This window comes from Mytilus californianus, unplaced genomic scaffold (assembly GCF_021869535.1).
Source record: "Mytilus californianus isolate M0D057914Y unplaced genomic scaffold, xbMytCali1.0.p SCAF_6, whole genome shotgun sequence".
NCBI classification, from domain to species: domain Eukaryota; kingdom Metazoa; phylum Mollusca; class Bivalvia; order Mytilida; family Mytilidae; genus Mytilus; species Mytilus californianus.
The window spans coordinates 94,832,024-94,844,010 of NW_026262712.1; the positions used below are offsets into that span (position 1 = coordinate 94,832,024).

At 32.2% G+C, this 11,987-nt stretch overlaps 1 protein-coding gene across 3 annotated transcripts in view; it reads left to right on the forward strand.

The window, feature by feature from the left end:
- The window catches only part of LOC127704887 (sodium- and chloride-dependent glycine transporter 1-like), a 65,871-nt gene that overhangs the window by 44,839 nt on the left and 9,045 nt on the right, over positions 1–11,987 (forward strand). For all 3 annotated transcript variants that reach the window (XM_052209122.1, XM_052209121.1, XM_052209123.1), the window contains exons 11-15: positions 1,248–1,360; positions 4,220–4,348; positions 6,582–6,681; positions 10,302–10,411; positions 11,747–11,923. In XM_052209122.1, coding sequence (XP_052065082.1) covers positions 1,248–1,360; positions 4,220–4,348; positions 6,582–6,681; positions 10,302–10,411; positions 11,747–11,923 — 629 coding nt within the window. The remainder of the gene's footprint in view (positions 1–1,247; positions 1,361–4,219; positions 4,349–6,581; positions 6,682–10,301; positions 10,412–11,746; positions 11,924–11,987) is intronic.

Below are 11,987 nucleotides of genomic sequence, written 5' to 3' on the forward strand. Positions count from 1 at the left end.
GGTTAGACCTCTGCGGTCGTATCAAGCTGCGCCCCAGCTGAGCATTTTATTTATTTTGGGCCCTGTTTTCAAATTAGTCCATATTAAGGTTTAAAATTAAACTTTGCTTGATTTCAACTAAAATTAAATTTTTGGTGTTTTTATACGCCCCTTTACGGGACGTATTATGGTATACCATTGTCCGTCTGTACGTCAGTCCGTCGACAACATGTGGGACATTAACTCAAAAACGCTTTTACCAATTTGCATAAAACTTTGGTGAATTGTTTATATCTATTGATGTGAGCTCCCTTTCCTTTTTTATAAATTTCAGATTTTACATTTCAGAGTTATGAGGTTTTATTCATTAAAAAAAGAGGAATTTTCCAGTTTTCAGACAATAACTCTAAAATTCTTTCACCAATTTGCAAGAAATTTTGGTGAATTGTTTATATCTATTGACATGAATTAAATTTCTGATATGACATTGAGAAGTGATTGAACTTTATTCTTTGAAAATGCGACAGGTGTATCATGCGCTCATGGCGCAGCTGTTTATTTTATATGCTGAATCTAACCATGTTAGATTTTGGATATCAGACCACTTAGTTGAATTAAATGTCCCATTTCAAATTTTTAAGATCTTTGACCACATTTATTTTGTGTCAGAAACCTATATTATGTCAAAAATTTGATCACATTCCAAATTCAGACAGTATCAAGCTTGAATGTTGTGTCCAAACTTGCCCCAACTGTTCAGGGTTAGACCTCTACGGTCGTATCAGGCTGTGCTCAGCGAAGCATTTTATTTCTGTCTATTATAAACAACACTTAACATTTTTATTTTAATAAATTGCATAATTTGATACAGAAAATATGTAAATTTTCCAAATTCAAAGGTATCTTAATCTGACACCAAAATAAAACCAAGACATGATTTTACACAAGGTATAACAGATGAAATTTTTTTAAAAATCACGGTAAAAATCAATTTCTACAAGTTTAAAGCTTGTAAAATGGCTCAGACAAGAGTCAATTCCATAAGTCATGTGATCATATTTGTCATCATTTAAGCTTTATAAATATTTCACAGAAGTTTTATGAAATAGGCTTTTGGACTTATGTCTTTTTAAAGATGCTCAATTAGTTCCTTTTACTATTATACTGTAACACAATATCATGGATATTAAGAAGGTTTTTCATTCAGACTTAATTGTCAGTGCACCTATATAAGGGAAATAACTCTGAATGGTTCACTACTTTTTCAGGTGCTGGTTTAGCCTTCGTAGTATATCCAGATGTAGTTACCAGATTACCAATATCTCCACTGTGGTCTATTTTATTTTTTATTATGATGATTACACTGGGAATGGGTAGTGAGGTGAGTTAACAGTTAACATGTGATTACATGTACTATAACCAAAATGCACAAACCGATTAGTACAAATATAAAGACTATAATCAAGTATGAATCCATTTGCACAAATATAGGGACTATAATAATAAGTACAAACATATTATTACAAATATATGGACTAAAACCAATCAGTACAAACCCATGAGTACAAATATAGGGACTAAAAAATTCAATATATGGAAAAGTTATGGAGTTGGCATAAAATCTACCCTCCCATAACCTTGAATAGTGAAAAAACAATAATTGCATAGATATTGATGATATCAAAAGAGCACTAAAAACTATTTAATAGCATACTGCAGATAAAGTGGTTCAAAATTAACTTTTTTCTTGCTGCATGTGTAAATATAGAACAATATTTTATTTTTAGAACTATTTTTATACGACCGCAAAAAAATTTTGAGGTCGTATATTGGTATGACGTTGGCGTCGTCGTCGTCGTCCGAATACACAATGGTTTTCGCACTCTAACTTTAGTTTAAGTGAATGGATCTCTATGAAATTTTACCATAAGGTTCAATACCACAATAGGAAGGTGGGGATTGATTTTGGGGGTTATGGTACCAACAGTTAAGGAATTAGGGGCCAAAAAGGGGCCGAAAATAAGCATTTTTGTAACTTCCAGACATAACTTGTGTGTTAGCATATGGATCTCTTTGACATTGTACCACAAGATTCCATATCACAAAGGGTCAATGCTGGGATTGATTTTGGGGTTAATTGCCTCAAAATTTTAGGAATAAGGGGCCAAAAGGGGGCAAAAAACAAGCATTTTTCTAGTTTCATGACAATAACTTGTGTGTAAGTGTATGGATCTTTCTGAAATTTTACTACAAGGTTCCATTTCACAAAGGGAAAGCTGGAATTGAGTATTGTGGTAATTGCCCAAAACGTTTAGTAATAAGGGGCCTAAAAAGGGGTTTAAAATAAGCATTTTTTAGTTTCTAGACAATAACTTGTGTTCAAGTGTATGGATCTCTCTAAAATTGTATTACAAGGTACCATACCACAAAGGCAAGGCTGTTATTGAGCTTGGTTTGGGGGGAAAGGGGGGTGGGGGTGATGAATCATAAGGGGGGCGGGGGTCAAAAAAGGGGTAATTTTTTTTTTTCCTTTTTTTTTTGCTTAAAATTTACATTTTAAGTTAGTTATTTTTTATCACGAAGAGAAAGTAGGAATTGAGTTTTGGGGTTAATTGCTCAAACATTTATGAATAAGGGGCCAAATATTGGTCAAAAATAAGGATTTTTTTAGTTTGCAACAAAAACTTGTGTTCAAGTGTATGGATCTCTGTGAAATTGTATTGCAATGTACCATACCACAAATTGAAGGTTGTGATTGAGGTGGGGGATGATGAATCAAAAGGGGTTGAAAAAATGTGTGGGGGGTAGGATTTTTTTTTTTCCTTTTTTTTCTTTAAAATTTTCCATTTAAAGATGGTTGTTTCAGATTTATATATGAAAGAAAATAATAATGATACGGTTATATATCATGAGGAATTGAAATTTAAAATTATGTATATTGGAAATTTAGGTTACATTGGAAAGTAATAATTGGCTTTGGGGGGGGGGTTATGGGGCTCTAATGTTTAAGGAATAAGGGGAAAAAAGTTTAAAAAACAAGGGTTTCCATTTTAATAGACAAATAATTGAGTAAAGAACATTATTTAAAAGCAGTGTAAGGTTGGTAATTCAAACTCATTTAAATATCTCATCTACACTGCTTTTAAATTATGTAAATTGGAAATTTGCCAATAACTTTATTGTTAATAAATGCATTGGAAATTTGCCAACAATTTTAGTGTAATAAACTTCATTGGAAATTTGCCAATAAAAAAAATTTTTGTTTATTTTTAGCTATGATTATGATGTCATTTTCTATTTTACTTTTATGGTTGCAAAGAAATTTTTATTTTTAGATATTACTGTTAAATGATGCTGATTAAGGTTTTTGCTATGTTTAGCCATGACTATGATGTCATTTTCTATTTTAATATCTGTTATGATGTATTTAAATGGGCTTTTATGGTTACAAAGGAATTTTATTTTTAGATATTACTATAAAATGTTGCTGATGCTGATTAAGGATTTGTTTATTTTTAGCCATGACTATGATGTCATTTTCTATTTCAATACCTTTATGATGTAATTTCCATTTTTAGATATTACTGTTAAATGATGCTGATTAAGGGTTTTTTGCTATGTTTAGCCATGACTATGATGTCATTTTCTATTTTAATATCTTTATGATGTATTTAAATGGGCTTTTATGGTTACAAAGGAATTTTATTTTTAGATATTACTTTAAATGTTGCTGATTAAGGATTTTTGTTTATTTTTAGCCATGACTATGATGTCACTTTCTATTTTAATACCTTTATGATGTATTTAAATGGGCTCCCATGTATTTAGATTTTTGATTATTTATACATGTTACCAAATTGGTCCACATTGAACAAAAACGGTCCAAATTTCAACTTTATTACATTACATCAAACATTGAATTCTACATATTCTTTGATATATTGAAATTAACAAACAATTAAGTTTATGGATATTCCACCATAATAGGTAAATTAAATTTTTTCCAGTTCTTACACCACATTCATCCTGTGTCAGAAACCTATGCTGTGTCAAATATTTAATGACAATCCAAAGTCATAGCTGTATCAAGCTTGAATTTTGTGTCCATACTTGCCCCAACTGTTCAGGGTTCGACCTCTGCGGTCGTATCAAGCTGCGCCCCAGCGAAGCATTTTATTTAGTAATAAAATTTGATTAAAGTAAGGTTAAGGAAGTTGATAATTGATGAATTTATTTCCAGTTTGCTCTGTTAGAGACCTGTCTGACAGCCATTCAGGATACATACCCGTCATTGAGGAAGAAGAAAGTCTGGGTAGTTCTGGTCACCTGTATCATAGGATTCTGTGGTGGCATCATTGTTACAACTCAGGTAAATAAGTCTGGGTAGTTCTAGTCACCTGTATCATAGGATTCTGTGGTGGCATCATTGTTACAACACAGGTAAATAAGTCTGGGTAGTTCTGGTCACCTGTATCATAGGATTCTGTGGTGGCATCATTGTTACAACTCAGGTAAATAAGTCTGGGTAGTTCTGGTCACCTGTATCATAGGATTCTGTGGTGGCATCATTGTTACAACTCAGGTAAATAAGTCTGGGTAGTTCTAGTCACCTTTATCATTGTTACAACACAGGTAAATAAGTCTGGGTAGTTCTGGTCACCTTTATCATAGGATTCTGTGGTGGCATCATTGTTACAACTCAGGTAAATAAGTCTGGGTAGTTCTGGTCACCTGTATCATTCTTACAACACAGGTAAATAAGTCTGGGTAGTTCTGATCACCTGTATCTTTGGATTCTGTGGTGGCATCATTGTTACAACTCAGGTAAATAAGTCTGGGTAGTTCTGGTCACCTGTATCTTTGGATTCTGTGGTGGCATCATTGTTACAACACAGGTAAATAAGTCTGGGTAGTTCTGGTCACCTGTATCTTTGGATTCTGTGGTGGCATCATTGTTACAACTCAGGTAAATAAGTCTGGGTAGTTCTGGTCACCTGTATCATTGGATTCTGTGGTGGCATCATTGTTACAACTCCGGTAAATAAGTCTGGGTAGTTCTGGTCACCTGTATCATTGTTACAACACAGGTAAATAAGTCTGGGTAGTTCTGGTCACCTGTATCATTGGATTCTGTGGTGGCATCATTGTTACAACTCAGGTAAATAAGTCTTGGTAGTTCTGGGCACCTGTATCATTGTTACAACACGGGTAAATAAGTCTGGGTAGTTCTGGTCACCTGTATCATAGGATTCTGTGGTGGCATCATTGTTACAAATCAGGTAAATAAGTCTGTGTAGTTCTGGTCACCTGTATCATTGGATTCTGTGGTGGCATCATTGTTACAACTCAAGTAAATAAGTCTGGGTAATTCTGGTCACCTGTATCATAGGATTCTGTGGTGGCATCATTGTTACAAATCAGGTAAATAAGTCTGTGTAGTTCTGGTCACCTGTATCATAGGATTCTGTGGTGGCATCATTGTTACAAATCAGGTAAATAAGTCTGTGTAGTTCTGGTCACCTGTATCATTGGATTCTGTGGTGGCATCATTGTTACAACTCAGGTAAATGCGCACTTATTTTGCCTACTAATTTAATTTTTTATAGGGTTAATTTATTACTACTAGAAAGTTATTAGTTAGCCACAGAGATGTTGACAGGGACTACCCCATATGTACAGATTGCTTCTGCTACCAGCTCTAAATTTTGGGGTCAATGTTTGCACAACTTCAGTTTGAGTATACATTTTGTCACAACTTGTAAAGGATGTTGCAATGGTCTGCTTGATGCATACTGATGTTCTAAACTAGTTTCTTCATGTGACTGAATTGTTTTGAATTGTTGTCGCACTGGCAATCATATCTCCTTATTTGATACAGCTTGATAATGGTTCTTGTTTGTTCATGTTACAAAAAATTTCCCAAAATTATAATAATTCACATATTCTTTCCTTCTTTTAAACTATAAATTCTGGAAAAAATTTCCAAACAGATATGTTCATTTGGGCCGTAAAGGTTTACCCTTATCAGTCATTTCATCATTCCGCAACAAACAGACTTTTTTTTCTAAACGCCTTCACATACTTAGCTGATTTTTAGTATGTGAGTCTTCTATGATGAAGAGTTTACGTTTTGTACTGCTCCGCAGAATTTTGCCAAAATTACAGGCTTTGGATTTTGAAAATAACAGTTAAAACAGACTTTTTTCTAAATGCCTTCACATATTGAGCTGATTTTTTGCAAGTCTACTATGATGAGTTACAGAGCGAGCTCCGCTGATTTGTGCCGAAATTACAGGCTTTGGACTTTGAAACTTTCGTGAAAATAACAGTTATTCAGACTTTCATTCTCAAATTTCCACTCCTAAAAATGGCTTCAAGGCTTTTTTTGCAAGCGGGGTCATTCTTGTCATTCCAACACATCTAGTTTCTCTATATGTTACACTAATATATTTTAAAAAATTGATATTTTGTATTTTTCACTATTGAATATTTATTTTCAACAATTAATTGACAATAAGGCATTAATTAATTATGTGTAATATTTCACAGTTGTATGTTGCTATGTAAAATCGTTGATGGACAACTTCTAAATAATTTTTCAGGGTGGTATGTTTGTGTTACAATTGATGGACAATTACGTTTCTAGTTGGTCGGTGTTTATCATGGCTGCCGGAGAAAGTGCCCTGATTGGCTGGGTTTATGGTATGTATTCAAACTTAGAGTCAGATTAATGTGTTTGGGTATGTTTCCCAAAGACTTGTGATGTAGCACATTTAAAATCCAGCTTAGGATATTGGACCAGTACAGAGAAGTATTCATATCCACTGGATCTAAATCATCAACCCATCCGTCAGTCTAGCAGTGGAACCACTTTAGTTATCAGACTGAATATGAAGGAGATGTGGGATTTTATCAGACAGAATATGAAGGAGATGTGGAATTATGTCAATGGTCCGAGTACACAGTTATCGTCCTTTGATTTTCTTTGTCCACGAATATAGTCCCTAGTGTGGACAGTGTGTTACTTGCCAATTTTTTTTATACCCCTTCCAAATTTATTTCTTCATGTTTTATGCCTCAAATAGCAAGTAGGGGGATAAAATTACACTGTAAAAAATTTGATTTATGAATTTTAAAATAAAGTAGTGATTTGGTTCAGCTGGAAAAGGTTAAAAATTAGCATTTCGGAAGCTGTCAAAAGATTTCAAGACCCCCTTAACATAAAATTATCCATATTTTGAGTTAGAGCCGATGAAGTTTTCTATAATTTTGATACAATTTGTCCCAAAAGTAGTACAACACACTGTAAAAATATTATTGAGAAAGCGCAGGTGGGATTTTTTTTATTTTCATTTATTGTCTAAAAGAAATGCACTACGAAATAACTGTGTACTCGGACCTAAGAGGTGAAATCAGTAAATATAGAATCTGTACTTTGGCAACTTCCCTGAATGATTTAATGGTGTCAATTTGTCAAATAGCATGAAACTAAAGGATGTTAACTTTTATTTGATAGAAATTCTGCAAAAATGACCAATTTTGGCATTATATGGTCAAAATAAGTATTTCATAGCTTTTTCAATTTTGATGCTAAAGTGGCATTCTGACTTTTTATCTGACAGGTTTTCATGTGTCAATATTTGTGTTGCTATGCTTTAATCCAGTTGTTTTACTCATTTGTGGACTCTGAATCTACAGAAAAGAAGATTATCTCAGACAATATGTGCAAAATGTGTTGTATAAATGACCCTCGTCTAACGCCCTGTTTGGATCAAGTTAAATGTGAGGAGCTTGGTATATAAAAGTTGAAGTCCATAATAAAGACCTCACTAAATTTGTATAAAAAACACTTTACAATGTCTTTTGTACCTGTTTCATTTCACATAATATCTTTCTTTTCTTCTGTAGGATAGAAAGTGGTTCAAATATAAGCCTGTTGAGACTAAAATTGCATGCAAGTTTTTCACTAAAAAGTGAAAAATCTTTGAATCAGACCATACTGTCTGCAAAAAATGTTGAATGCAAGAGTGCTCAGATTTATTGTATCATGTCACCTGAGTATAGAAATGATGAAAAAGACACAAATGTTTATTTCCTATAGCTTCAGTATGCATTTTTTAATGTAAATATGTGCTACGACCTAAATTGACCCTTAATTATTTTCAGTCTTACTTGGCCTAAGACCCTTTTAAACTAATATGATAAGCTATTTGTAGTTTTTCTTTCCATTTAAAGTACATTAAATACATATGTAAGGATTATTTATAACCAAAAAAATTCACAAATTTAAAATTGCTGGAAAATATTACATCTTCATGTAAGCCCCCCCTTCATTGGAAAACCTCCATTTTTAGGCACAGGGTTATATAAATTTGACTTTTGAATAATTATGCTAAGTTTGATAAATCAAATGAGTATTCTATTGCTTTCAATACATGATATATTATATATAAAGGCATTTAAAAAGTATTTTTTTGCAATATTTTGATTTTTAAAGCCCCAAATGTTGATAGTTGAAATTTTTCAATTTTAACGTCAAATTTTAACAAGCAATGTTGAATATAGAATTTATCATACTGTCTATAATATATATCCTATTGCCATGAAACTTTGTAAGCAGTCTCATAATTTATTAAGCTTAGGTCATACCAAGTTTTATTAAGATTGGTCAACTTTTTCTATCCTATTAGGTCCGAGTACACAGTTGTCGTCCTTTGATTTTCGTTGTCCACTAATATAGTCCCTAGTGTGGACAGTGTGTTACTTGCCAATTTTTTTTATACCCCTTCCAAATTTATTTCTTCATGTTTTATGCCTCAAATAGCAAGTAGGGGGATAAAATTACACTGTAAAAAAATTTGATTTATGAATTTTAAAATAAAGTAGTGATTTGGTCCAGCTGGAAAAGGTTAAAAATTAGCATTTCGGAAGCTGTCAAAAGATTTCAAGACCCCCTTAACATAAAATTATCCATATTTTGAGTTAGAGCCGATGAAGTTTTCTATAATTTTGATATAATTTGTCCCAAAAGTAGTACAACACACTGTAAAAATATTATTGAGAAACATAGGTGGGATTTTTTTTATTTCCATTTATTGTCTAAAAGAAATGCACTACGAAATAACTGTGTACTCGGACCCAATGAGCTAAACAATACAAAAAACCATATGTCACACAATTACTTTTAGAAGAAAGTAGTAGTGGATAAAATGAAGAGACAGATTTACCATTGTAGTCTTCTTTCATGGAAATCAGTCTATGACCAATGGTCTGTACTTTTAATGATCTACTATTTTTTATTTGATGAAAGACCTGCTGAAAAATATTCTTAATTGCTTTATTTTGTAAAATTAAGAAACACATACTCTAATACAGGTAGAAAATTCTTCTTAAAGGAGTAGGGGCAATATGGCCCAAATATTACTTCAAATTAAAAAGTTATCATACCTATTCTTAAATTTGTCCTAACTAGACTAAGCTACAAGGTATTCAGAAAATAAAAGCAAATTCTAAATTTCACGAGTTACCATGACATGACGAAATTTGTATATTTTGTAAAATTTCTGTATTTTCTTTGTTTTTTTGTCAAATTTTAAGTATATTTTAGATTAACACAGTATGTGCGCACCCAAGAAACAACTTTATATTTGGTGAAATTATGTCAATAATTATAAAAAATCTTCTCTTAAATTATTTTGTTGTTTCTTGGCTGCTCACGATGTTTCCGCAATGGAAATAACGATGGAAAACTGCACAAGTTCTGTATTTTTCATCGTTTTCATGAAAACGGTACATATTATGACGTAAATATAACGTCATCAGATAAAAAATCTGATGTTTTTCATTTATATTTCTTGACTCTATGTATTTTCAAACATTATGTGCCAATTTGGAATGGTTGTCAAACATTTTATTTTCTTGGGCCAAAACCGGGCCTTAATGCCCTACTCCTTTATGAATTCCATCAGATATTGCACAGATAATACAAAATTTAAAATAATTGATTCATTTATTCATTTATTTTTGTGGATAATTAATTTTGGGGTTTTGACAGTCTGCATACAAGCCTATAAAAGATGTGTACCTCATCAAACAATTCAATTTGTGATTCACCCTTACCCACGAAATCCATGATCATTGGTACCCCATGAATAATAATAGTGGATGCAGTAAAAAAAACTACATGAATTATTTTCATAATTTGAATTAGCTTCATATTTGATACAACTGCTTTAAATGAGAGGGATATTCTAACTTTATAATTTTCTGGCTGACAAATTAAACAGACTGATGATAATTAGCTTTTATTTATTTGTTAACAGGAGCAGACAGATTCTTACAAGACGTACAGATGATGATTGGTCCAATGTCAAGAAAAACACAAATATTCTTTACAATCTTCTGGAAGTTCTTATCTCCCCTTACACTTGTTGTAAGTAAATTTGATATTTTTATCTTCCCTTTCACTTCTGAGTAATTATGATATTTTTATCGCCGATTACACTTGTAAGTAATTTTGATATTTTTATCTCCCATTACATTTTCAAGCAATTTTGATATTTTTATCGCCCATTACACTTGTAAGTGATTTTGATATTTTTATCGCCCATTACACTTGTAAGTGATTTTGATATTTTTATCGCCCATTACACTTGTAAGTAATTTTGATATTTTTATCGCCCATTACACTTGTAAGTGATTTTAATATTTTTATCTTCCCTTTCACTTCTGAGTAATTATGATATTTTTATCTCCGATTACACTTGTAAGTAATTTTGATATTTTTATCTCCCATTACATTTTCAAGCAATTTTGATATTTTTATTGCCCATTACACTTGTAAGTGATTTTGATATTTTTATCGCCCATTACACTTGTAAGTGATTTTGATATTTTTATCGCCCATTACACTTGTAAGTAATTTTGTTTATCGCCCATTACACTTGTAAGTGATTTTGATATTTTTATCTCCCATTACACTTGTAAGTGATTTTAATATTTTTATCTCCTTTGCAGTTGTGTATTTATTGTTATTAATTGATGTAATGATTAGCAACAAATAATTTTCTGCTCATGGCAAAGGAACTGCCTATCTCCGTGAGCACCTGAACTAACCCCTGGATTATGATTCTGTTTATAGTATTCCTTTCATTTCTTTTGATCAAAGACGGTTAACATTGATTTCCTTACTTGATAGACTGAAAATTTAAACAAACGAGATTTCCTGTCCTGGTTAATGGGATGATTGATATAAAAATAAGAAGATGTGGTATGATTGCCAATGAGACAACTCTCCACAAGAGACCAAATGACACAGAAATTAACAACTAGAGAACACCGTACGGCCTTCAACCATGAGCAAAACCCATACCGCATAGTCAGCTATAAAAGGCACAAAATGACAAATATCAAACGAGAAAAATTAACAGCCTAATCTATGTACAAAATAATGAATGAAAAACAAATATGAGAAACAGCAAAATACTTCAACCACTGATACAGGCACATATAGAATGTGGCGGGGTTGTGATGTCTGTTTTACCCTGCATCACCACAGATGTCTGTTGTGAAAAGAAAAGGTCTTGATAGTCTAAGGGTCTTTATTTTGTAATTTTTACCATGAAAATAAATGACCTATTTATATACAACATTTCAGTTTTCCAATAGCAAAGATGTCCAATTAATTGTTTTAATGAAAAAAAGAAAAGCTTATGGTTCAGATATATGAAATATTGTACTTTTATATATATTGTTTTTTTTGTTTCAGTCTGTGCTGTTGTTTAACCTGATCCAGTACAAACCTCTGGCTTATGGAAATTATACCTATCCAGGCTGGGCCAATGGACTAGGATGGGTCTTGTCACTCGTACCTATGATTATTATTACTGTTCTCGCCATAAAGAAAATTTACTATACTCCCTCTGGCAACATGTCACTTTTTCAGGTAAGTTGTGATAAAGAGAATTGCATTTGAATTTTGATTGTGATAGTAACACCAATAAGTAAGT